General features: G+C 40.0%; 1 protein-coding gene across 1 annotated transcript in view; it reads right to left on the bottom strand.

Moving 5' to 3' along the window:
• Positions 1–26,806, bottom strand: part of LOC131989833 (ankyrin-2-like) — a 123,592-nt gene that overhangs the window by 84,149 nt on the left and 12,637 nt on the right. The window contains exon 2 of the mRNA XM_059355175.1: positions 2,933–3,034. Within this exon, the coding sequence (XP_059211158.1) occupies positions 2,933–3,034 (102 nt within the window). The remainder of the gene's footprint in view (positions 1–2,932; positions 3,035–26,806) is intronic.

Raw genomic sequence — 26,806 nt, 5'->3', positions numbered from 1 at the left:
ATGCTTGGAGGACGCATTTTCATACATTCAAAGTAGATCACTACACCTTGTGCCAATTTTTCCTGGCATTGTTTAAAGAATATTGCGTGAAAGCCAAACTCGTCAAGGATACATTGACTTTAGGCTTTGAGACAGTGTTTTTGCTATCTTTCCCCTTTCTGAGAAAAGAGGTGGTGCCCCGAGGGACTTTGATTTAATTAAAGTGTTAATATATATATATATATATATATATATATATTTAGTCCCTGTTGAAGAGCAGGGTCTTTTTTCTCTCCTGAAAACAGCCTGGTTACTGATTGGATAGATCACTAAGTGGGATGTGACGTAGTACTCGACACCACAACAACACGCGCCATTTGTAAAAGCCGGTGAAGCAGTGTCGTAAACTTAGCAACTTTGTTGCTATAATTAGCAACTTTTCGACTCTTCTTAACATGCTGCGGGGTCAGTCCTCCTGCAGCAGTCTCTCCCAGCTGCAGTCACAGAACCGTAAGTCCCGAAAAACTGCCCAAAATTTTGCATTGAAGTGAATGGGACGGCCGAAAAAAAATGAGCGAAAAAGAACAATAATTGGAGATTTTTTAACGTCTACTTCTCCGGCATAATTTCACCTAGAGACTCCATTTAAACTTTAAACAGTAGACACAAGTCTTGTGTATCGGTGTATTAATCCACGTTTCGATAGGTCATATAGTTTTTTATCAATCCCTGTTCAATGACCATGATAATTTTTGGAGAAATTCTGAGATTATAATGGCTGTGTATTGCACGGACTGTTCATCGCCAGAGTGTAGAGGGAGAGAAAAAATTGTCAAAAAATACAATTTACAAATACGTCTTCTGCTGCTGGAAACAACAAAGCTAAGGCCAAAAAGAGGCTAAAGCAGAGCTGAGGAGAGGTGTCTGATATTCCTCTTAGGGTTTGTCAAGCAGCGTCTTTTACATTTACTTGTTAATGCATTTCTACGCAGCTGATACAGTGGGACAGAAACACACAACACAGGAGCTCAAAATATCTTGAAGGGAACAAGTGTTAGTGGTGCTGCCAACATTAATCCCAGCACATCAGTTGATAACAACAATCCTCACACACCACAGAGCCGCCGGCAAATCTTAAATTTCCACTCCATGTGACTTTTGTTTACCAGGCTCTTCATTACGGCTGTTGCCAGGACAGGACTGTTTACATCCTATCAGGTTTCACTGCCCTCTCATCCATGGCTGGAATGCTAATGGGCTTAGAGGAGACTAGATAATGACCAGGCCTAAATAAAGAACCTCCCTGATCAAACACAGTCCTCTCCACTGCTGGAATGTAACACCCCTTTAATTTGATCAAAATGCAAGCATTAGTAATGAACAACACGAGCACATTAACACTTAGAATAATACATTCTGTTAATGCATTGTATGGTAAATAGGTAGCAGGTACTATTGGACTAACGTAACAAACAACAACAAAAATGTGTTAAATGACTGTGTCATGTAAAAAGTGTTGCTTGTGGTGCTAAACAGAAAGAACAATGTGAACTAAGTGTTTCCCTCAGCTCTACAGAACACGTTGGCCTCTTTCAGCTCATTGTTTGGGTGCATGTTTCTAAAGATGATCTGGTTTCCAGCAGCAGCACGCTGTTTTCCAACAAATGCCAGACAGGAGAACTGGGTTTGTGTCCCATGTGAAAATTTTTTATGTAACTTATGTAATTTACCTGGCTCACGTTACCCTTGTAACAACTTCACTTCCAGCATTTACATTCATTTACTTACTGTTTAAACTGTCTTTTATAGTGTCATTATACATACATGTACGGTTCGCAGTTGTAAAAAAGGCTGCAGTTTTTATGGAATTTAGGCTATAAAACCACTGATCTAGGTTTATGGCACAACACTTCCTGGTGAGGCGTTAAAAAAGACAGTTTAAACAGTAAATAAATGTGTGTAAATGTAGGAAGTGAAGTAGTTAGGCGGGTGATGTTGCTACCGTGACGCAAAATCGTGATGCACAAAATGTGAGTCACATAAATTCAGTGATGTTTGAATCACATGATAAACTTTAGTTTTCCACATGGACACGAAGAGTGAAAGTCCTGGGTTTGTTTGACCCATCAGTGCTCCTCCCTCTACGGTGGCCCTGAGAGCTCACAGCAACTGCAATTTAAGAAAACACATGCACATACACAAAACACAAGCAAACTGACAAAACATCTTCATCAAACACAACCGCAGCATTTAAAAAACACGCTGCAAAGACGACAACACAACACAATCAGAAAAAGTTCTGCAATTAGACCACAACACACAGAAGTGTTGCCAGAGGACACGTAACAGTGATGCACACTTCTGGACATGCTAACATTAGCCGGTGATCGATAGCATGCTAGCTAACGCTATATTACGGCATAACATGAAAATTATCATTATCATGAAATAAATTGATTACTTCACGTTATTACATTATAACGTGAAATTACAATTATCTTGATATAACATGATAATATCCAGATGTGAGCATCACTTTTAAGTGTCCTCTGGAAACACTTCTGTTGTGTTGTGGTCTATTTGCAGCGCTTTTTCTTATTGTGTTGTGTTGTATGTTTGCGGCGTGTTTTCTAAATGCTGCACTTGTCAAATTGATGAAGGTGTTTTCACAATTTGCTTGTGTTTTGTGTATTTGTTTGTGTTTTCTTGTTGCAGCGCTGTGAGCCCTCAGGGCCACCGTACACCTCCCCATGAAGTGCAGCTTTTCTGCTTCACACTACGACTTGCCATCATTCATAATGACTCTGGCCACTAGAGGGCAGGGGAGAACAGTCTCAAACAGAACTGTAGGTCTTATTGAGGCATATTGACAGTCTGCCTTTCAGAACTAAATGAAATACAGCCAACATGAATAATATATCTGGTAAATTATATGATATGATATGTCTCCTACCTGATTGCAGGTGCTGATGTCCACTCCGCCTTTCAGATATTCCAAAACCTTGTCGATGTTTCCTGCTCTAGCTGCTCGCAGGAAACTGGTGTTACTGTCCGACTGGAAGAGACACAGGAGAAATACATGTTCAAAAAGAATCTACATAATACAAACCACATTTACATTCCATCATTGGCGGTCAATGATGAATAGCAATTACATAGTGTGGTCTCTTCAACTGAGTTGCCTTCTCAGGGTTAAAAAACCCACTGACCATCTGAACCACAACCTCTTAAGCAGTTTGACCATCTGGACAGGTACAGTAGGAGACTGGGGCAGATTTCTGCCTCAGCTACTGGATGTCCGTCGCAGAAAATTGAAATTGAATTTTGCGAACTGAATTTGAATTGTGAGAACTGAATGTTCAGTTCCAAACTAATTAATTCAATTTCAAATTACAATTCAGATTCAGTTTTTTCAATGCAGTGATTTAAACTGAACAATACAAGTTCAAATGATGTGATTCTAATTCAGTTTTTAAATGCAATTATTCAAGTTAAGCAATTCAAATTCAAATATAAATAATTGAAATGGTGGCACATATTTCAGCCCATACACAACCACTTAGGAGGCAGGAAGTGTATGATTCATTGCATTGGTGAATCTTTGGTAACACTGACTGTAGACATTGTTTTTTTGTTTTTTTTTACAAGAGAACACCAAAAGGTTCCTTTAGAGGTCAAATGTGTCGGTGTGTAGCATCTAGTGGTGAGGTTGCAGATTGCAATCAACTAAATGATGTAAAAAACTTCTCCAGAGTCACTGTTTGGTTTCTGGGCAACTGTAGAAACACTGACATATCACATCTATATGAAAGATGTATACCCACATAATCGTTTCAGGTGATTATACACTGATAAAAATATAATTGTGAATATTATATTCACCTTCTACCAATAGATCCTACACACTGCTCCTTTAATTAGTAGCTACTGTGTGACATGAATCAAGATAAAACTAATGTAATGTAGTTTAAAATGCTTTGTAACATGATTGTCACTGAAAGTGCCCTTACGGTTTTTCATATTTAATTCTAAAGTCATCCCAGAGTCCTAGTCCTTAGTGAACAGTAATGTTTCTGTCCAGGTTTGGGAAGGACATGTCCTGTTGTTTTTGGATGCTGAGTGAGCTGCAGTTGGAAACAGACCAGAACTGTAAGGAGGCAGAATGATTCAGCATTTTCCTCTTGGTGCCTTCACTAAAGCTAAATCCTGGCTGGCGTACAGCTTGTTCAAAGCTCCCAGCTCTGTGCTCCTCCTATTGAAAAACACTCTGTGTGATGCTTATTTTTACTGCATTCAAACAGCGTTACTCTTCCAACCGGAGGTCAGGAGTCAGATTCAGAAATACCGTAGCACCACACTGAGGCTGCTGGGACTCACGGACATTGCAGCAAATGTTTGCTTTGTTTGTTTTTGTTGGGAATGGTTACTCAACACTGACAAGGTCACACTGTCTAAAATCTTCATTAGTAAGCCTTTCAGTGTTGACAGTTATTAGAGTCTGGTGTGTCCTTTGCTTTAACATATTCACATTGAGAATGCTGAGGTCAGAAACACGAAGCAGCCCTGGTGAGGGATTCACTGCAGCACCATCTCTACTTTAAACACGTACAGATAGTTTGTGGCTGACCGTAGTCAGCTGCTGTCTGCTGCAGAGAGCTGCATTGCATCACTCAAAGCTACGAGAGCTTTCTGCAACTCCGTCGTGATCACCTCTCAGGACTCATCTTCTCCCTGTTTACAGCACAGTCTGCTAACAATACACTGAACTCACGATTTGATACCATTTCCGATACAAGGTTTACAATAGAATTTCCTTTTTTTGTTACAGAATGAGCTTGCGGACAAATTATTCTTATAATTATTTCACAGACAAAAAACTACATTTTAGCAAATTATCATCAAAAACAGAGATCTAGCTGTTCATTCACAATGTCCCCTGTTGGCTGTTAGCAAGCTAATATTAGCTATATCTTGGCAAGCTAATGTTAGCTATGCTTAGCAAGGTAATGTTAGCAATATGCTTAGCAAGCTAATGTTAGCTATATGCTTAGCAAGGTAATGTTAAGTATTTGTTAGCAAGCTAATTTTACCTATATGCTTAGCAAGGTAATATTAACTATATGTTAGCAAGCTAATGTTAGCTATATGCTTAGCAAGGTAATGTTAGCTATTTGTTAGCAAGTTAATGTTAGCTTTATGCTTAGCAAGATAATATTAACTAATTGTTAGCAAGCTAATGTTACCTATATGCTTAGCAAGGTAATGTTAGCTATATGTTAGCAAGCTAATGTTAGCTATATGCTTAGCAAGCTAATGTTAGCTAATATCCCAGCAACTGTTTTTCAGTTTGTCAGCTTGTAAAAACGTAGTTCTGGTTCTTTAACTTGTTGGTGCATTTCTATTGTTTACTATTCTGTTGTTTACTAATAGACAGAATAGTCGAGGAGGCTCCTTCATTCAATACAAAATCAACAGAGAGACATGGAGAATGTTCACCTCAAGTGGGGGCGGGGCTTAAATGCATTGTCTCTTTTCAGTAACATATATCATTGAACAAGCAAAATTAAAAGTGGATTACACCCTCTACTGTTGAAAATGGTATCCCTATTCGTTTTTCATCTCAACCGATATTAAAGCATCACACATTTGTATCTCGTGATGCATCGTTACACCCCTGCAATCTACACACAGTATGAGTTTTCAAGGTTACATTACATACAGCTTGCAATTTATGTCAATACACTGCAGAAGCCAGTTCCAGTGAGATGTGTGCAGCTGCACACTGGATCACATTTTCATTACATTTTCCTCACAGGAAGGGGTCTAAGGAAACATTATAGGGAACTTTTTCCTACATATTTTTCAAATATTGGGGCACAAACATGCTCATATACTCATATAGATACATGTAGATACACGTTCTTACAGTGTTAGCATTGTTTTCTAGCAGCACTGCACAAAGCAGCCATTACAACAAGCCAGCCTGTCTGATAATATCCTCACATTCCCTCCAGAGCTGCCGAGTCACATTATGCAGGACCTTGCCCTAATCATCGCTGTGAAACTGCTGGGTTGCTATAGTGACACTGGGACCAACAGGACTCTCAGACAAGTGGGGCATTGGGAATGGAAGACACTTAACATTGAAGAGAAAGGGAGAATTGTGGCAGCCAGCTTCCTACAGAAATTGTTTCATAACTCCTGGTTATAAGGAGCTTAGTCAGTGTGACACTCTCTTTGATGGGGAAATGTTTTGAATGTGCCTTCACTTATGTGAAGGTCATGTTTGGGGTGAGTCACTGATGAAAAGTAACAGAAATAAAGAATAAAAGTTAACAAAGGAACTTTAGTCAGGAGTGAAGGTCATTGCTTCTTACATTTTAGAACAGTGTTGCAGTAGAAGAAAGAGTATGTGAAGCCTTTAAGAATAGAGAAACATGATGTGCTAATACCACAGAAAAAATGACATGTTTAATGTCTTTATTGAACACATCCATTAAACATTCATAGTGCCGGTGGAATTGGATTTAATAATTGGTTGAATCTCCTTTGGCAGCAATAATCTAAAGCACTTCTGGTATTTCAACATCAGTCCACAAAGCATTTTCCCAGTAGTGTCAAGGTGCTCTTTGGTATGCAGTGATGTGTTTCTTCATGGTTCACATCAGCAGATGCTTCTTGTGAATAGCATTTTTAAAGTTTGAGTGTTTTATAGGTCGAAGTAGCTCTACACCTCACTCAAATCTTGTTATATTGAGCTCCAATTAGCTCTTGATGGAGTCATTGCTAGCCTGGGTATACACATGCCGATTCTTAGCCCTGCTTTTTGGGATCCAATCACAAAACGGGGAGGGATGATGATGCGTACTATTGGACAGATGGAAGCTTGTAGTTTGCTACGGATCCAACATGGCTAACAGCAGACTAGATCACAAATGAGATATAGTCTGGAGACCACCTTTTCATGTTTCCGTAGAGGAGGCGTGGTTTACCATCGTCCAGAGCCATTTATTGGGCGCTACAAATGTCTATTTAAGCGTCTACATAGCTCTTAGCCAATCGTATAAATTATACCAGGTGTCGCTAAACCCCATTAGCTTAGCCACTAACAGGGCTAGTTGATAGATCAGGCTTTTGCCAAATCCTGTTGGAAGCGAGGCTAAAACATCCTTTTTGGTGGTGACAAAGGAGTGTAAAGCCAAACGTTGTTCTTCTTTTAAAATAAACTTTGGCTCTAAACTATCTAGAACTCTGTCAACTGCTGCAGCCATGTTAGCCAGGCTAGTCATTAGCCTCAGCGTTCACTTACTTTTTCCACCAGCACTATGAATGTTTAATGGATGTGTTTAATAAAGACATTAAATATTGTATTTGTTTGTGTGGAATTAGGTTAAACACATTGTGTTTGTCTATACTTGGGATGCAGATCAGATCCTATTTTATGACAAATCAATGCACAAAACTACAATAACACTTATTGCATCATATCAAATGTTTCTGCTGTATGAAATCTGTTCATGCCTGCATTCCAGCTCGTGTCTAGACCTTATTTATCCAGTCTAAGGTCTAGACACATAACTTCATGACTTAATCAAAGCTGCCAAGCATGAGGCCAGTCCTAAAGCTCCCCCTGCACACATTACATCAAACATTCATCTTTATCAATTATACAGACCAATCCCTCACACCCCACACACACCAGTGCCCAGGTTGGGAGCATCCTTGCCCCTCCCAGTTACCATGGAGATAAGCACTGCCCTCTCTGGAGGTAACCATGACAACAAGGCTCCGACTGTCAGCAGAAAGTAAAGTTAGCACAGACAACATGAAGGGCATAGCTTCCTTCAGAACTGTCTATCAACAGAGTTGTCACCATGGGTCAGTCATCACCGTGGGCCAAAAACACAATATTCCTACCGAGCTACAGCATGGCTGAGGGAAATTAATACTCTGATTAATACTCTGATTAATACTCTGATTAATACTCCACTGTGCAAGCAAAGCTTTTCGCCCTTTTTCATTACGTCAACCATCTTCTGCTAATGTCCAAAAACCTGCTAATGTACAAGTCTTCAAGATGTTTCTTCTTCTTTTCTTTTGGCCTTGCATCTGTAACCCAGCCAAGTGTTGACTACCTTGTTTTTTGTGTACAAAAAGTTTAAATATTCAAAATGTACTGCATTCATGTCCAATGGGTACTCATAGTTCCACACTTATGGAAGCCTTTCACTTAACATCTTAGTATGGATCCAACATTATTTCTGCATTTAGCATAGTCCTGATTTCAGGTTGAATCAAAGCCACTACTACAAGCTAAATCAAGCTAGTACATTATATTCAGCCTTCCTCCAGGTATGGAGCTCACCTGGTTACCATGGTAACTCTCCTGAGCACTTTATGCCCTCCTGTACACTGTAAAAAACGTTTGTAGAAAATACAGTAAAACACTGTCAAATTGCATCAGAAATAGGGCGTAAAATTAAAAATGAAATACCACAATAGTAGACGGTTTTAATCATCGTAAATCAAGGAACAGTGCACTTGTAGTTTTTTTAAAAGAGAAATACACATTTTAGCATGAAAGTTAATTCTTATCTTGCCAAAGAAAAGTTTGACAAAATAACCTTAATCTTAAGATCCATGAAGGCTGTGTAGTGTAGTTGAAAAAAAAGTAAATTACTTGTTAAAATACAGTTTCCAAGGTCAAGAATACACTTTTGATTTATGATGTGTGCTTGGCACTTATTTGTTTGTATGGCCAACGTTTACTGAATGCCTTTTAAATATTTTTCATTCATTCATCCTTTATTCTCAACTGCTTATGTGAACTCCACACTACCTTAGGGACTTCATAAATATTACTTGTAGTTTTTATGGCTGACTTTTTAAGCACTGGACTTGCACGAACACTTAACTACTAAAACTACATGAATCACAGAGAATAATTACTCCACTCTGCAGCTCTATGGAGATTTCTTTCCATCTTTTAATGGATTATTTTAGTTTTAATGTAAGTATATGGTTGAATGGTTCAGGCTCATTTCCAGAGACAAAAGGCAGCCAGAAACACAGCTCCAAGTAAATAATAATCTTGATCTGTGTGCGTCTGAATGTGGGAATGGGCAGTTGTTTATTCATTAACATTGGCCACGACTTAGAAGGTAAGTCAGCTCGTTTCCCAGTTCTTTTGCCCTCCAGCTGATAAATGCCAAGTGTTGTCTGCTGTAGTACCACACATTTAACCTTCACTTAATTCCAACATGTCGATCCTTACGAACAGTTTAAAGGGGACATTTGACCAACATAAGAACAAGAGGAAGAACATATGCACACAGACATAAATTGCAACTGTGCCCTTGTTTATTTGAGTGAAGAAGCACATTCTATTCCTGTCTGTCCAGATGGAATAACACCATCTCTGTTTGCTAGCAACTGCATGTGTCCTGGTGGTGCTGGCTCTGTTTGTGTGTTTCTGATATTAAAAGCTCTTTTAGGTTGCCTTGGACACATTAGCTCACCCATCATTTTACTGCACAGCCAAATAAAAAGCTGCTTTTATTTTACACACTGATATTCATTACATAATCATACTACATACCATGCCTACAGATTATAGAGAACCTGTTCTGACTCATTATCTTCAAGCTGACATAACTGGACCTGCCTCCATTCCTTCCATTCCTGTTATGATCTGTCCAATCAGTCCCTGTGAACCTATTAGCATGCAGTGCATCATTGCAGGATAATTTGAACCGATTGGTGGAGAGACTGACTTAATTCGCTAATTGTATAGAGAGCAAACGAAATGACCCGTAAGTCAGCATCACCATGGGGTCTATTGAGAATTGGCCTATGGGATTTTTGCATTGGATTTTGGATCATTGCAGAAAATAAGCTCTGTGGCAAACACGTTTCTGATGTAAGCATCAGAAACGTTAACCAACGTTAACCGATCTGATGCTTGTTCAGCAGTACAAGTCACTAAATGACGTCATCACCTGATTAGCATGATTGACCATGTGCCTGTAATTGTAATGGACACTATAGGAGAGAGGAATAAAGTTGTGGGAAAGACAAAAAGTTAGTCAAAAACACCCTAAATATGTTTAGAACTACAAATGCACTGTCTTCTGTCACAATTCCAATATTCCTCCTTTATCGGGACCGGCAAAAGTGACCCAGAAGAGATGATGCGATTCGAGACTGGGCACTGAGAGGTTAAACTCCTCCAGTCCTCCTGCAGCAGTCCTCCTGCAGCAGTCCCTCCCAGCTGCTCTGACTGCTGAAGGACTGGGCCGCTTGTGAATGCTTTGGGACGAGGGAGGAGCTACCGTCAGCACCTGCTGCTCATTAAGAAGAGTAAGAACGAGTCTCCAAAAGTCTCCAATAACACTAGAAAGTCACTACATCTGTCGCTAGTCGCTTTTTTGAAAAAGAGTTGCTAGAGGGGTCTGAATAGTCGGTAAATATAGCGACAAAGTTGCTAAGTTGGCTCCACTGCAAGCTAGCAAATCTGTAGCCCAATAAGTTGTGTATCAACCTAATCTACATCTACAAGAGTTTGCAAGAGAACTGAAAAACACGACTAGAGGCTGTGAGGCGGACTAGTGAACGAGTTCCTGTTGGTGTGATTATGTTGACTTGTTAGCAACCGTAATATTAAGGACACTAAAAACTTCACAAGTGGGGTTATTTACTCAGGTAATTTATGTCGTACAACAAAACAAGAACATCTCTTCAGCTTGTGTTACCACGGACCTTAATGCAGGCTTCTAACCACCAACCCATTCAAAGTCCTAATTGGGTTTGAGAAGATAGACCTCACATGCTGACTTCATTCTGGTTTAACAACTCATTCCTGGTTTAACAACTCATTCCTGTGGTGCCCTTTATTGAACTTACATCACTGATTCACACTGACTCATTTTAATATGTCTCAGTGGTGGAGATTGTCCCTCCAGCCACAAATAAACTAGCTAGCTATATTTTTTTTAGCACAGAAGGCAAGTGACTGCTCCAAGCCAAGAACCTGGTGGGTCAGGGAAAGTCCCACTTTAGGGCCCAGAACCAACATTTTATTCCCACAGTGACAGCTCTTTGGCTTTCAACCAGCTGTTTGTTTGATTACAGTGACTCTCACTGTCATTTAATCAAAACTTCAACCTTTACTTTATGGGGTACTAATTATATAGTCTGTTATATTTATTAAGACAGAATTTCTGGCTTCAAGCAAGTGATGTTGTGCTGGAGGCTATCGCTCTGACAAGAGACCAACAATCCAAATCTAGCCTCTTAGCCTTTTATAACATCAGCAAATGATTTGAATGAAATGTACATATTTATTTATCTGCACAGTTCTTACACTTTTATTTCAACTTACAATTGTACCTTTTGAACTCATGTAAGGGCAGTAAATCATGTACATCTACTAAGTATTGCTGTTCAAGTTCAGTTGTGGAATCAGATTAGAACTGAAAATGAGTGGATGGATGAATATCTCCTATAAAGCTTCTATGTACATGTAGTACATTATGTAATACATATTATATAAGTGACCTAAAGCTGAGAATCTGAAGATTAATTTGAGATGCAGCTTAGCAATGTGTGTCCAGTAGTTCTCGTCATACATCCCTCATAAAAATCAATCAATCCATCCATCCATTCCCATACAACTTGTTGCAGATATTTTTGGGTTGACACCATTTGTTCAACACATTTGCTGCTGAATGTTACCATTTTTAAAAATATTGGAAATGGATAAATGATCCAAACCATAACAAAATACACCAAGACCTTTGGAACACCATAGAAATAAAAATAAAAATACAGACATTTAGGAGATTTTTGTATTTTTGGCAATCACTTCTGTTGTGTAAACTGCTGAGGAACCCCTTATTGTCAATGTACCTGGGGAATCTATACTCTGAATACTCTAGGTCACTAATTTGTGCAAAAAATATTGGCTTCATAAATTAATTATTTTACTTGATTCGCACCCTTGTGAAAAAACTAAAATAAAAAGTATATCTGCAGGACTTGTTTCTAATCATTTCCCACTAAACATACAAATATTTCCTACAACTCATAAACAGTAGGAGGATATATGACTTTAAAGATGCACATGGCTGCGGTATGCGGGGGTCAAAGGTCATGGGTCAAGACGTAGAGCTCTCCAGAATAGCCCATGTCTAAAAACAGGAGGTGGGGATGTAGGCAACAAGTTCTCCAACCCAAACGACAGAAGAGGTTGTGTGTCAGTACTACCCATTAAGACACATATGTACATATTGCGACACATGTACGGTTCGCGGTTGTAAAAAAGGCTGTATTTTCTGTGGATTTATGTTATAAAACCACTGACCTTTGTTTAGGGCAAAAATCGTCCTGGTAAGGCGTTATAACAGACAGTTTAAACTGTAAAAAATGTGTGTAAATGCCGGAAGTGAGGTAGTTACAAGGGTCACATGACTACTGCAAGTTACGTAAAATAAACGTAAGTTATGTAAAATAAACGTAAGTGATGTAAAAAAACGCAGTTCGCGTAATTTACGTAAAAAATGATTTACTTATGTTTTCACCTGGCGGCAACCTCCAAGTCTGACCAGGGAGGCAAACCAGGAAGTGCCTTAAGCTGCATTTTACTGAAAAGTTTAGCTGCAAAAACATTTCTGTCCATTCATTTCAGTGCAAAATGAGAAAACTTGTCACTTGGTCTCAATCGCTAGTAAAAAAATATTCTTCAAGCCAATTTGATGTTAATAGTAGAAGAAAGAAGAAAATAGAAGATAAAGAATCACATGATTTGGGGCGGGGCTACCTTTGATTGACAGGTCACTAAAGAGGCGAGCCGTCATCAGAAGAGAAGCAGAACAATGCGTATCCACGGCAACATGTCAATAAAGTTATATATAACATTACATAGATATAAAAAAGGACGTTTACCGGGCCACAAACCAACGGGTGACGTCACCGTGACTACGTCCATTTCTCATATACAGTCTATGGTCACATCCCCAACCTTTTAAAAGTAACTTGGCTGATGTTAACACTGACATCCAAACATGACCCCATGTTATAAGCTGACCATGCTTTCATTTGTTTAGAGTAAAAATGTGTGACAAATAAATCCAGAATTCCATCTGACCAGGGATTTACAGCCATAAACAGCAGTTCATTACTGTAATTATCCATTCACATGTTTACAGGCAGCTGTGTTGGTGAGTCAGAGGGTCTAACATACAAACATTCAGTCAGAGAGACAGACGCTGAGCTCTATCTGTCTCTCTGATGTTCCTATCTCTCTGTCTATCAGACAGCAGAAGCTCAGCTGGACTCTCTGCACACAGGCCAACCAGTCAGGACCAGACCAGTCAGGACCAGACCAGTCAGGACCAGACTATTCAGGACCAGACTAGTCAGGACCAGACTAGTCAGGACCAGACCAGTCAGGACCAGACCAGTCAGGACCAGACTAGTCAGGACCAGACCAGTCAGGACCAGACTAGTCAGGACCAGACCAGTCAGGACCAGGGCCACAGATGGGACTTTTGAACTGGGGGGACGAAGCTGTCAGCAAATGATTCTAACTCAAGGAGTTATTTTTCCACTCCATGCCTGAACCAAATATGTTTTATTTAAACATTTTTAATTGAGCTGTAGTATAAACAACAACCAACATATTTACATAAACAAATGGAAGTTTGTGCATGAAATTCCCACACTGCAAAAAAGCCAACTTGTATTTTTTGGCCTAAAACAGTGATTTAATTTGGTAAAACTTGGAAATATAAATTATTGACATTTAGGGCAATAATGTAAGTTAGCACAACAAAGGAAGCCAGTTGTCTGCTCAAAAACAAGTTGGTGAGTTGTTGTTACTTATATCTTTAAGTTGGGGTTCACAACAAGGGACAATAGTTCTGATAACTCTTATTTCTTTGTTGGGAAATTTGGTCATTAGCGAAAGCTAGCGGCTAACTGATGCTAGCGGCCAACTGATGCTAGCGGCGCTGCTTGTTACAGCTACAAGAGTAGCCATTAGAGTATCAATGCTAACTCAAAATTGTGGTCACAACATTAGCTGACATTTCATAGCGGCGTTACAATCGTGCCAGAGAAATTCAGAGTTGAGCAAACTCAAAAACAAAAATTAAAATATTTAGTTTAATTGTCCAACTTAAAATTTTATCGAAGTTTGTTGCCTTGAAATTTTGAGTTCACCCAACTTTTCTTTTTTTGCAGTGCAGGTGCAGCCAAACACATTTACTGACTTGAAGCTGACTCAATGAAAAACATCTCTCCTCCTTTATTACCCTGAACATACTGCTGGGCAATTTCTTGTTCTTATTTAAGACCTCATATTTTTACAGTCTTCTTGTAAATTCTGTGTTGGATTCTGCTAACACATCCGTGTGCTCTTATTTTGAAAGCTACGTGTGTTTGCTTTTATTTTGAAGGCGGAGTTCGGAACAACGTTGAAAATTCAGACATTCGTGTAGACCTTGAACGCACCATTAGCAGCCAGACTCTCTATGTGTGCTGCCATGTAAATAGACTAACTAACAGAACATTAATCCTGTTTTACCGACGATGTTTGAAGCTGAAAGTGGGGAGGGGGACGGATCGGGACACTATGAATCTGGGGGACATATCCCCCGTCCCTAGTGCCATCATGGTCAGGACTCGATTTGCATCAAAATATAAATTACTATCTAGGTATTATGAGATGGTGACATGAGATAGTTAGGTGTTGTGAAGGAAATTTGGTGTTTCCTGCATGGTGGGAAGTAGGCGGCGAGCTACTTGGTATTCAACACACAAGGCATTGTGGGAACTGACTCTGTGAACTTAACAATGATAACACCATGAGAGAGGGGAACGTGTTGACCAGTGGGCTCTGTCCTGATGTGATGTATAGGGGAGGAAGATAGGGCCACATTGAGTCTTGCTGAAAAGCCAATGCTGAAAAGTGCAACAGTCATAAGTCGAGCGGTGTACGGGACTTTGTTGTATTGTGAAAGAGCCGTTCGGGATTTTGCGGTGTATGGAACACGAATGTGCTAATAAATCTTGCTGAACAGAGTATTGAGTGCTTTGTGTTTGGCCAGCTCACCCACTAACTTAGTGCAGTTGCTAAAATTGCCACGACAGTGTGTACTATAAAGCAGCCATTCTCAACCTTGGGGTCGGGACCCCAATTGGGGTCGCGAGATGATTTCTGGGGGTCACCAAATCATTTTGGAAGTCAGCTCTGTCTCCACTGTGTGAAAGTGTTCATGTGTTTTAGTCTTTTTGGTCATTTAATGTCTTTTTTTTGGTCATTTTGTGTTTGTTTTTTTTGTCATTTTGTGTTTTTTTTTGTCATTTTGTGTCTTTTTTGGTCATTTTGTGTCTTTTTTGTCATTTTATTTCCTTTTTTGGTCATTTTGTCTCTTTTTTAAGTCAGTTTGTGTCTTTTTGGTCATTTTGTTTCTTTTTTGGGCCATTTTGTTAATTCTTTGGTCATTTTGTGTCTTTTTTTGATCATTTTGTGTCTTTTTGTGGTCAATTTGATTCTTTATGGGTAATTTCGTGTCTTTTCTGACAAATCCCAAAGTAGCAAGTTATTACTTTACAAAAAAGAAATGCACAGACAAAAAAATTCGTCGTATGAACTGAGTTTGTATGATCTGAACTGTGAGATTGTGTTCAGTGAGTGGGGGTCATGGACAACATGCATGTTAAATTGGGGGTCGCGACTCAAAAAGGTTGAGAAATACTGCTGTATAGGACCATACAGGCATTTTTTTCCATGTATAGCTAATTAACTATACTTCATGTTTATTTTAACACACCCTGCTGCTACAAACAAACAAACATTAGCTTCATTTGGAGTCTGTGTCCACATGTGTTCACTCTGCTTTTAGCTCTGGTTTGGTCTCCATCAGCTCCTCAGCAGCAGCCAGCTTTAGCATGCTGCTGAAGTCATTACATCGCTTTTCAAATTAGCCACAAGTGTTCACATGCTGCTGTGCAGAGATACTTTAGGAGCAAAAATGTCACACCGGCGTTCAAAGGGTGAGGAAAGCTAACAACACTCCTACACACACACACACACACACACACACACACACACACACACAAGCACACTGCAAAAAAAAAAATCTAGAAATAAGCATGTTTAACGTTTAAAATGAGAAATTAACGCTTAAAACAAGATCAATTAAAGCTGCCAGCAGTGATGAACTGGCCCGAGCAGAGTGACCTGATGATTATTTGGTTCTTACCAAGATAAAAAAAACTTTAGATTTAGAAGTGTTGGATAATTTATATTGTTTTAAGAGTTCATTTCTTATTTTAAGTGTTCAACGTGTTAATTTAAGAAATCTTGTCAAGTGAAATATCTGTCCATGCAGCAAGTTAATTTACCTCAGATTTACTGTTTTCATCTTGTTTACACCCCTTTTTTTGCAGTGCATGCAAGTACACACACACACACACTAGTTCACCTATTGCATGGTACCAGTCAGTATAGACTATAAAGCCAGAACAGTTTAAACATGTTTTCACTGAAAACAGAAAATATGAATCAGCTGCATGCAGGTTGAGCAGCTTGTCACAAAGAAGAGACTGTGACCAAAATAAAAATAAATGTGGATTTAAAGGTGAGAGCTGACACTTCCAGGTTCCAGGTGCTTTAAAGTTTCTGCTTTAAAGAAGCTAATCAAAACCTTCTTATCTGTAAAGATCTCAGCTGAGGGTCCCAGTGACCTCCTGCACCTGTCAGGAGGCTCTTACCAGCATCAGTGGAGGCTGCTCAGGGAAATGCTCCACACAGTAGTAGTCTGGCAGAGCCTTCTGGTCCAGGTGGTCCAGGTGAGACCGGCTCCCGGCGGTCCTCAGGCCCTTGTCCGAGCCACACACCTTACACATGGCTGCGTTCCCCATGCTGCAGGGTTTACAAGCCTACCTCACAATGTAGAGGAATCTAAGTGGTATTTAATCCCTCTGGTAATCCAGACCCTGTCCCTGCTCCCCCTCCCCCTGAAACTCTTACAGGCTACCGTCCATGGGGGGCAACCCCCTCAGACCCCCTCAGTCCCCCTCAGACCCCCTCAGTCCCAACCAAACCTCACATCCATGGGCCTCAGCCTGCTCCGGTCCCTGCTGGGCCACTACTGGCAGCTCAGCGCTAGCTCTTACTCATGCTAACTCTAATTCTCTGACCATTGACCGACACCCCCCCAACCCCCCCAACCCGGCTATTTATACACCCACCAGCCCAGCTATGCATGTAGAGAGGGGGGTCTGCAGAGGCTGCAGGCCAGAACAGGAGGGGGCATCACACACACATTAAACAGGGACTGATAAGGTTTGAAAGCAGCAATAATTAGTGATAATAAGTCTTTGTCAATTCAGATATTAAAACTTCCCACTTGACTGGAAATCAGAGAATAATCGATGCTTCTAAGTGTAAATGAATCATATAAAACTCAATCATACAAGCTTTAAACAGACCAAAGTTGCATTCTGTACGTTTCCACAGGCTCAAATCAGAGCAAAGACGATGGAGCTTGCTGTTTTTATTGGAAATGTTTCACCCTATTGATTATGACGTAAAGTGAGCATGTGTTTTTCAATTACTGACTGAACTCTTTTAGTTTTATTGTTAAAAAGGATATCAGTCTAGTACATATAGACATATGTAAATAATATTGCTGCTGCTGGTTGCCATGTGTGTGTATGGCTCCTTTAAGGTAACATATGCAGCCAGTGTAACCTGCCTCCATGTGACCTTTTCATAAATGCCTTGGAGCAGACTGAAAACCAAGCCACAGCTTTTTACTGCATCAGAACACCTGCTGACGCGTCTCCATCTCTGAGAGGAAAAACAAGTGACTTAACTGTTTACTTCCCTTTACATTGCGTAGAACGTTCTGGATTTTTGCTATAAACCGATTTAATTAACAAATATGAGTCTGAGAACTGGTGATCATCATAGAGTAGACCCCTGCAGGTGACTGGTAGCACGCCAGGCTCTCACACTAGTCCCGCCCCCAAACTGACTGGTCTTTGACTAGCATTAGCCGTGTTTCCACGGGAAAGTCTCAGGCCACGCCCTCTCTAAAGTCTCAGGCCACGCCCTCTCTAAAGTCTCAGGCCACACCCTCTCTAAAGTCTCAGGCCACGCCCTCTCTAAAGTCTCAGGCCACGCCCTCTCTAAAGTCTCAGGCCACGCCCTCTCTAAAGTCTCAGGCCACGCCCTCTCTAAAGTCTCAGGCCACGCCCTCTCTAAAGTCTCAGGCCACACCCTCTCTAAAGTCTCAGGCCACGCCCTCTCTAAAGTCTCAGGCCACACCCTCTCTAAAGTCTCAGGCCACGCCCTCTCTAATGTCTCAGGCCACGCCCTCTCTAAAGTCTCAGGCCACGCCCTCTCTAAAGTCTCAGGCCACGCCCTCTCTAAAGTCTCAGGCCACGCCCTCTCTAATGTCCTCTCACTCTGCATGTCTCCACTACCAGTTAGCCCCCAGAGGGATTTAGAGACTCTGGAGGTGACGTTTCGTTTTCACATACATGGTGATCACATACGCGACGGATTAGCCCTGGGAGGGCAACTGTCAGCAGCTGATCATAAAGCAAATCATCAAAGCAGCATGGCTAATTATGGACAGCGTCTCTGCTGATCATAAACATAGTTATTGTGAATTAACAGCATCGCTAACTGTACACAGAGTGTCTGGTGCTTGTTGTAAACAAACAGAGATCGCTAAGTGAACACCTCCTGCAGCAGCAGCACATACACACTGTACTGCTACAGAGCTAACTGTTAGCCTGTTAGCACATACACACTGTACTGCTACAGAGCTAACTGTTTGCCTGTTAGCACATACACACTGTACTGCTACAGAGCTAACTGTTAGCCTGTTAGCACATACACACTGTACTGCTACAGAGCTAACTGTTAGCCTGTTAGCACATACACACTGTACTGCTACAGAGCTAACTGTTAGCCTGTTAGCACATACACACTGTACTGCTACAGAGCTAACTGTTAGCCTGTTAGCACATACACACTGTACTGCTACAGAGCTTACTGTTAGCCTATTGGCAATTTGCAGACTTGATGCTAAGGGGTTAACATCCCCTCTGGCTCTGTGACTGCAGCTGGGAGAGACTGCTGCAGGAGGACTGTGCCGCTTCGACTCGTTCTTTATCTTCATAACTCTCTCTCATAAAAAGAGTCTCCGAAAGTCTCCAATAACACCAGAAAAAGTCGCTGGATTTGTCTTCAGTCGCTTTCTTGAAAAATGGCGCGTGTTGTTGTGGCGTCCAGTACTACGTCACATCCTGCTTAGCATTCTATCCAATCAGCAACCAGGCTTTTTTCAGCGGAGAAAAATGGCCCTGCTCTTTTACGGGAACGAAAACATCCTGTCAAAAGTCCACTCCGGACGGCTCGTAATCAAATTAGGGGCGTTTCGCCTCATTCATACTGGGTGGGAGTGGAAACAGCCTATAGTGGTCACTAGACCTCATGTCACAGACTGTTTAATGGAAGCAGGCATGGTGATTGGCTAATGCAGATCTGTGTCAGACTGCAGCCCCGAGCAGAGCCGGATCGATCCAGCTGGAGAGAATGCTAATCACATTCTCACAGACCTTTTCAAGGTAATTGATTAGTTGACAGGATGACTGGAAGCTTCATGTCTCTACATGTCACTGTTGGTCTTATCCACCGTCACACGTATGTTTGGATGTGTCCTTCTCTGGTCACATCAAGGAGATAAATGTCCCTTTTCTTTTTGCATTCTTCCAGGTCAGTAGTTCTCAACCTTTTTGAGTCGCGACCCCCAATTTAACATCCATGTTGTCTGTGACCCCCGCTCACTGAACACAATCTCACACGCACAGTTCAGATCACCCAAAAAAGAAAAAAATGACCTATAAAAGGAAAGAAAATGACCAAAAAAGACACAAAATGACTAAAAAAAAGACAAAATGACCAAAAAAGTCACAAATTGACCACAAAATGATCAAAAAAAGACACAAAATGACAAAAAAAACACACAAAATGACCAAAAAACACACAAAATAACTAAAAAAAAGACATTAAGTGACCAAAAAGACTAAAACACATTAACACATGAACACTTTAACACAGTGGAGACAGAGCTGACTTCCAAAATGATTTGGCGACCCCCAGAAATCATCTCGCGACCCCAATTGGGGTCCCGACCCCAAGGTTGAGAATAGCAGTTCTCATGACTCACACAATACTCCGACTGTTGAAAATATCACCAAACAATTCTCATTCACTGAATATGTGAATATATCTGGGGAGAAGGCCCCTCATTGTTGAGAGAAACCACATGAGAAGCAGCTTTGGAGTTTCTATGAATGAATAAATATAAACTGAGTAAGCAAGCACATGATTCATACATTTACAATATCTGACAAAGTCACATTCTTTTTTTAAATAAGATCATGGCAACGAGTCAATAAAGTTATATATAACGTTATATAGATATAAAAGAGGACGTTTAGCGGTTTGGTCTCATAACTTTGATCCTTTGACTGTATTTTGACTTAATGACAGTTTATTTGAACGTTTTGTTCAGTAAATGTCTTGTTCAGTGTTTGGTTGGACTAACAGACACTCCAAGGAGTCGCTGCTCAGTTTTCTGAGGTCAGAAAGATACATTTTGTTTTGGTTTTTTTGCTAGCCAAAATGAAAAATTCCAGTAAATGCTAAGATGAATTAGCAGCAGCTTCTCTAAGTCAGGTTGCACATCAGCACACTAACACAGGTTCAAAAGGTCACATGACATTCTACAAACACAGTCTGAGAGATTTAACTATTATGAACACTGCAGGGAGAAATTAAATACCAAGTAAGGTTGTCACTATCATGGAACACACAACTGAAATTGCACAAAAATGAAATGGCACATGAAATGTCCCCAATATCCCGAGATTCCCTGACTGAGAGGGGAAACTCTAGACACACTGCTACGTCCTGCAAGGCAACAAGGATAGCACCACACACACTAGTGTACAGAGTTTTAATTAAGAATGAATTGTTGTCTTCCTTCAGGGAGAAGCTACTGTAGTAGGTAAGACTGTAACAGGATGAGTCACAAGCTGCACCATATTATTTTCCTTTGCTGTAGGGGAAGGCTATGAATGTTTAAAGGACAGGTATGCATTATTTTTCTACAGTGATAATTCTATAGCAGCATGACAAGCTAGCAGGTAATGCTAAATGGATCACACACATCAATACACTGGTGGTGAGTGAGGAAACAGCATTGGAGCAATTTGTGTCTTTTTTCCAATCAGTTGGTGACCAATAAACCATCTGAGCCACAGCAAGGCTCCATAAAACCATAAAACAGCAGCGGATGCTGTTATTGTCAATCATGTGACTCTCGGCATGCAAGTTTCACTGTCGTGGTCCCTTGAAAGTCCCACATTAGGCCCATTGGACATGTATTTTGAACTGTGTAATACATCCAATGGGCCTTTAGATCAGATTATGACTCAGACTAGCTCACTGATACCAGCAGCTTCTGCCTCATTCAATAGAGAAGCTTTCCACATGCATGAAGGGTGACTGAAAAACATATATATAGGCCAGAAAAATATAATTGTTCACAATAGGGGCCTTTAATGGCACTTTATTGGGCGCTACGAATGTCTAATATAAGCGTCTGTACGTAGCTCTTCGTAGCCAAACTGTCTATCAATCAATAGCTGTGCTGCATAGAAACGAGTTGGGCTGCCTCCTTTATCTGGTCCTCCATCAAGGCGACCTATGGTGGGACGACCACAACAACCGGGGTCTCGCTAAACCCCGTTAGCTTAGCCGCTAACGGGCTAGTTGGTAGATTAGGCTTTTGCCATATCCTGTTGGAAGCTAGGCTAAAACATCCTTTTTGGTGGTGATAAAGGAGTGTAAAGCCAAATGTTGTTCTTCTTTTAAAATAAACTTTGGCTCTTAACTATCTAGAACTCTGTCTACAGCTAGATCCAAAGAGAGCTTGGCGTCTGCAGCAGCCATGTTGGATCCGTAAGAAAACTACAAGCTCCCGTCTGTCCAATAGTACGCCATTATCTTGCCGTCCCTCCCCGTTCTGTGATTGGATCCCAACAGCAGGATAAAAATCACCATGGACACCATGCGCAAGGCATCATGGGTATATCCAGGCTAGCAATGTATTGCTTATGAAGTCAACTTTTCTAAGATAAGGACATTTTCTTCTTTTAAAATTCCATTGCCAGTTCTTTTCAAAACGATTTGCTAGGATGTCAGCTTGCACACACACATTCATGTGAAATAGAATCATGGTCAGGATCCATACCAAGTTATTATAGTTAACAACTAGAACTGAAAAAACATTTTCCTTAACTGAAATAAAAATAAACACGAGAGTTTAAAAAAAAAAAAAAATTAACTGAAACTGTATTATGTGGTTACAAAATAAACTAAAACTATAGTGAAAATGTCCTTTGTTTTCGTCTTTGTCAACTTTTTTTATAGATAATCCTTTTGGTTGATATCTGGTTTTATGACTTAATAAACTTATTGGGGCTGAGATGGATCAGACAAAGGAAATAAAGGAAACATTTATTGTGATCTTATTGAATCTGGACCCAACAAATACCCCATTACAACACAACTAACACTAACACTAAAACTAATAAAAATAAAGTAAAACTAAGCATTTTCCAAAAGATAAAAACTAATTAAAACTGGAAAACTCACTCTAAAAAACAATTAAAACCAACTGAACTTGAAAACAAAAAATCACAACGAAATTAAAACTTAAACTAATGAAAAATCCAAAACTATTATAACCTTGCTGAGCCCCGCCCGCACTGAAACTCCCACGTAAACAGACAAACCGTAAAAGCTCATTGCTCTTTGAAAGGATGTACTGCATTTTTATGATATTATATTTTCATTATAAAGTGTCTTAAAATGACTAATATTCTTTATAGCAGTAGTTCTCAACCTTTTTGAGTCGCGACCCCCAAACACACACACACACACACACACACACACACCTCAAGTTCAGTTCAGCTGAAAACAATGGCCTTCCACAGCTTTTCCCTGATCTTTAGTGTCATTAACCTTCTCCTGGATGTGATTTATTAACGTCTCCTTCCATCTCGTCTATAAAGAGAGACATCATCTGCCTAAACACTCATTCAATTAGCATCGCTAACGAATGAAGCTGTGCATGTGTTAGTGTGTGTGTGGTTCAAAGAGACAAAGGTCAAACCTGGCCTTCTACAAGAAGGTAAAACCATGTTTTCAACTCTTTAAATCTAAACAATGTCTCCAGAGAGCCCCCCCTCTGGCTGCAGGCTCTGTGGTTGGTAATCCAGTGGGCGGGGCGGCGGAGACAACAACCCTTTAATCTGTGATCCACCATATGGCTCGCTGGCTGCAGGAGGAGGAGGGGCGCTGGTAAAGCCACTTGTGTTGCATTATGTTCCCGCTGTGGGGGGAAATGTGATGATGTGTGTGTGCACGGTAGTATAAAGGCTTTACTGGCAGAGGAAAGGGAAGAGAGAGGTTTTAGTTTGGAAATTAAGGGCTATGAACAGTAACAGCCATATGCTAACAGTTCCTGTTTCAATTGTACCTCTTTATTTTCATGATATTAAAACATTACTAAAAACCTATTTATTCTCCTTGGCGTTCAGTCCCAGCTAGGCAACAATCCTTGGCTTTCTTTTTACTTTTTTACCCTTTTATTCGTCTTTTTTATCTCTAACTCTGTTTTGGATTGAGTTTTTATTACTATTTCATTCTATTTTATTCTATTGTTTTACTGTTTTTAGTATTTTGTTCTTTTTATTGTTTTTATTTATACCCAGTTGTGTATGATTTATTCTATTTTAATAACTGTGCAGCACTTTGGTCAACTGAGGTTGTTTTTAAATGTCTATAAATAAACTTTGACTTGACTTGACTTATTTTAGATATAAATCAAAAATGCATCACTTCTTTTTTCCTTCATCGTCTATGTTTCCCAGTGTGAATGCACTAGAGTTAAACTAGTTTTATGCACAAAGCAGATATAGGAAAAGGAAGTGCAGCATGTAACAGGCGTTTAGTGCAGCAGGCAGCCAGGCAACACTAATCTGGGATGTAATATTGAACATGTCAAGCACATCAAGCATTTTTAATCAGTGTTAAACACATAAAGACACTATGATGGCCCCATCCACCAGCAGCAGGTTACAGTATAACATGCTATGCTGTGAGAAAGAAGAAGAAAGAAAACATGAATTATAGAAGTTGGAGGCGAGGTTGCTATGGAAACAGATTTGGAAAAGGTTTATGCATGGATTCTTTCTTTGTCTCCAGAATCAGAGACCTGCAGAAAATGATTTCTTCTGTGTCAAACATTACTGAGAGTGACGTATGTGACTGAATGGAGTGGAAGTGACAGCAGAGGGACAAGTCAGGACTAGACAGGACCGACAGGTCGACTGGTACTGAATAGAACAGAAATAGACACCTGGAATAGAGCAGTAGTTCTCAACCTTTTTGAGTCGTGACCCCCAATTTAACATCCATGTTGTCCGTGACCCCCGCTCACTGAACACAATCTCACACACACAGTTCAGATCATACAAAAAAGAAACAAAATGACCAAAAAAATGAAAGAAAATGACCAAAAAAGACACAAATTGACCACAAAATGATCAAAAAAAGACACAAAATGACCAAAAAAGACACAAATTGACCACAAAATGATAAAAAAAGACACAAAATGACCAAAAAAGACACAAATTGACCACAAAATGATCAAAAAAAGACACAAAATGACCAAAAAAGACATCAATTGACGACAAAATGATCAAAAAAATACACAAAATGACCAAAAAACACACAAAATTACAAAAAACACACACAAAATGTCCAAAAAAAAAAGACAATAAGTGACCAAAAAGACTAAAACACATTAACACATGAGCACTTTAACACAGTGGAGACAGAGCTGACTTCCAAAATGATTTGGCGACCCCCAGAAATCATCTCGCGACCCCATTTGGGGTCCCGACCCCAAGGTTGAGAACAGCTGGAATAGACTACAGATGATGTAAGGTGCCTCCAACCCAACCCAAGCTTTAGTCAGGTTCAATCAAACTTTGGTGAGCTTAAATCCTTGTTATGGTTCATCTGGTGGCTCGTGAACTCTCCAATCATACTCTGGTTCGGACCACAACAACTGGTCTGAGACCACTTTAGAGAAACAAACCAACTCTAGTGCTGTTTGATTGCACTGTGATGTAATCAGACCCAATTACAGGAAATTAAGCCTGCATGGGCATCGTGTGAGATGAGACCCAACATGACTGGACGAGGACTGACCTGGACTTGGCCAGGTCATTCTTGAAAAAGAGATTTTAATCTCAATGAATTTTACCTGGTTAAATAAAGGATATTGATTGATTGATTGATTGATTGATTGATTGATTTATTGATTGACTTCTGCTGGAGTCTGATGTTTGATTGACCTCCAGGCTGTCTTTGGTAGGAACCAAGGTTAGAACAGTTTTGGATTTTTCATCAGTTTTAGTTTTAATTTCATTGTGTTTTTTTGTTTTAAAATTCAGTGAGTTTTAGTTCGTTTTCAGAGTGAGTTTGCTAGTTTTAATTAGTGTCTATTTTTTTGGGGGGGGGGGGGGGGGATGCTTAGTTTTAGTTTAGTTTTTATTCGTTTTAGTGTTACTTTTAGTTTTTTGTAATGGGGTATTTGTTGGGTACGAGATTAAAAAAGTAACAATAAATGTTTCCTTTATTTCCTTTTATTATACATCTCAGCCCCAACTCATAAAACCAGATAGATGAAATAGTATGTAATACTTAAATACTACGTATACAGCAATGGCCCCAAACCACCACTGACCCAGGACCAGATTACACTCACCAGCAATATTATCATTTTATACTGACACACTGAGTTTAGTGTTTTCATAATCTGTAAGCCAGAATCATCAAAATTACAAGAAAAACAGGCTTGAAATATTTCACTCTACGTGTAATGAATCTATATAATGTATGAGTTTCACTTTCTGAAATGACTGACAAGAAATATTGGACTTTTTCATGATATTCTAATGTTTTGAGATGTCCCTGTGTGTGTGTGGTGCTGCTGGATGGTATGATGGCCAGATGTTGTCGTATTAAGCAGTGGTTGTACTAGTAAAGCCTGTGTAGTGGGGACTCCCTGCTGCTCAACTCAGACACTGACTGGATGATCAGCTGACTCTGACCTACAAAACCCAACACACACCATGCATACAGGTACACATGTTGCTCAGGTTAGCATGGCTGGTTTACTGCCATGGTCCACAGGTTGAAGCTTCAGGCTGCTGGTGAGTCAATGTTCTCTTGAGTCTGACATCCAAGCAACACAATAGATTACTAGCCTTTGACTACTCAATGTATTTGGATCAGAGTTTTAAAACTAGATGTTTTTTCTGCCTTAATGAGTGCTGCTAACACTGTCCTTTTCCTTGTATCTGTCATCATTTTTCCCAGTTTCTCCAAGTAGATTTAAACAAATCTTTCATCATATCCTAAAAATAATATGCACAAAAAACTATTATCCAAAGATACTAACAGAATAAGGAAGATGGAAAAGAACTGCAGTTAATGCTTGGGTTTGAATCCTACTTAAAGGACAGAGAATACTATGTGTCAATAGGCAATTTCACATCCGAGCGATGTGGGATTGAATGTGGGATTCCCCAAGGTTCCATTCTTGGGCCTCTTCTGTTTAACATCTACATGCTCCCACTAGCTCAGATTATGAATAAGAACAAA

This window comes from Centropristis striata, chromosome 17 (assembly GCF_030273125.1).
Source record: "Centropristis striata isolate RG_2023a ecotype Rhode Island chromosome 17, C.striata_1.0, whole genome shotgun sequence".
Taxonomy (NCBI): Eukaryota; Metazoa; Chordata; class Actinopteri; order Perciformes; family Serranidae; genus Centropristis; species Centropristis striata.
Note: the sequence above shows the minus strand (reverse complement) of the source record. Positions and strands in the feature narration are given on the sequence as shown.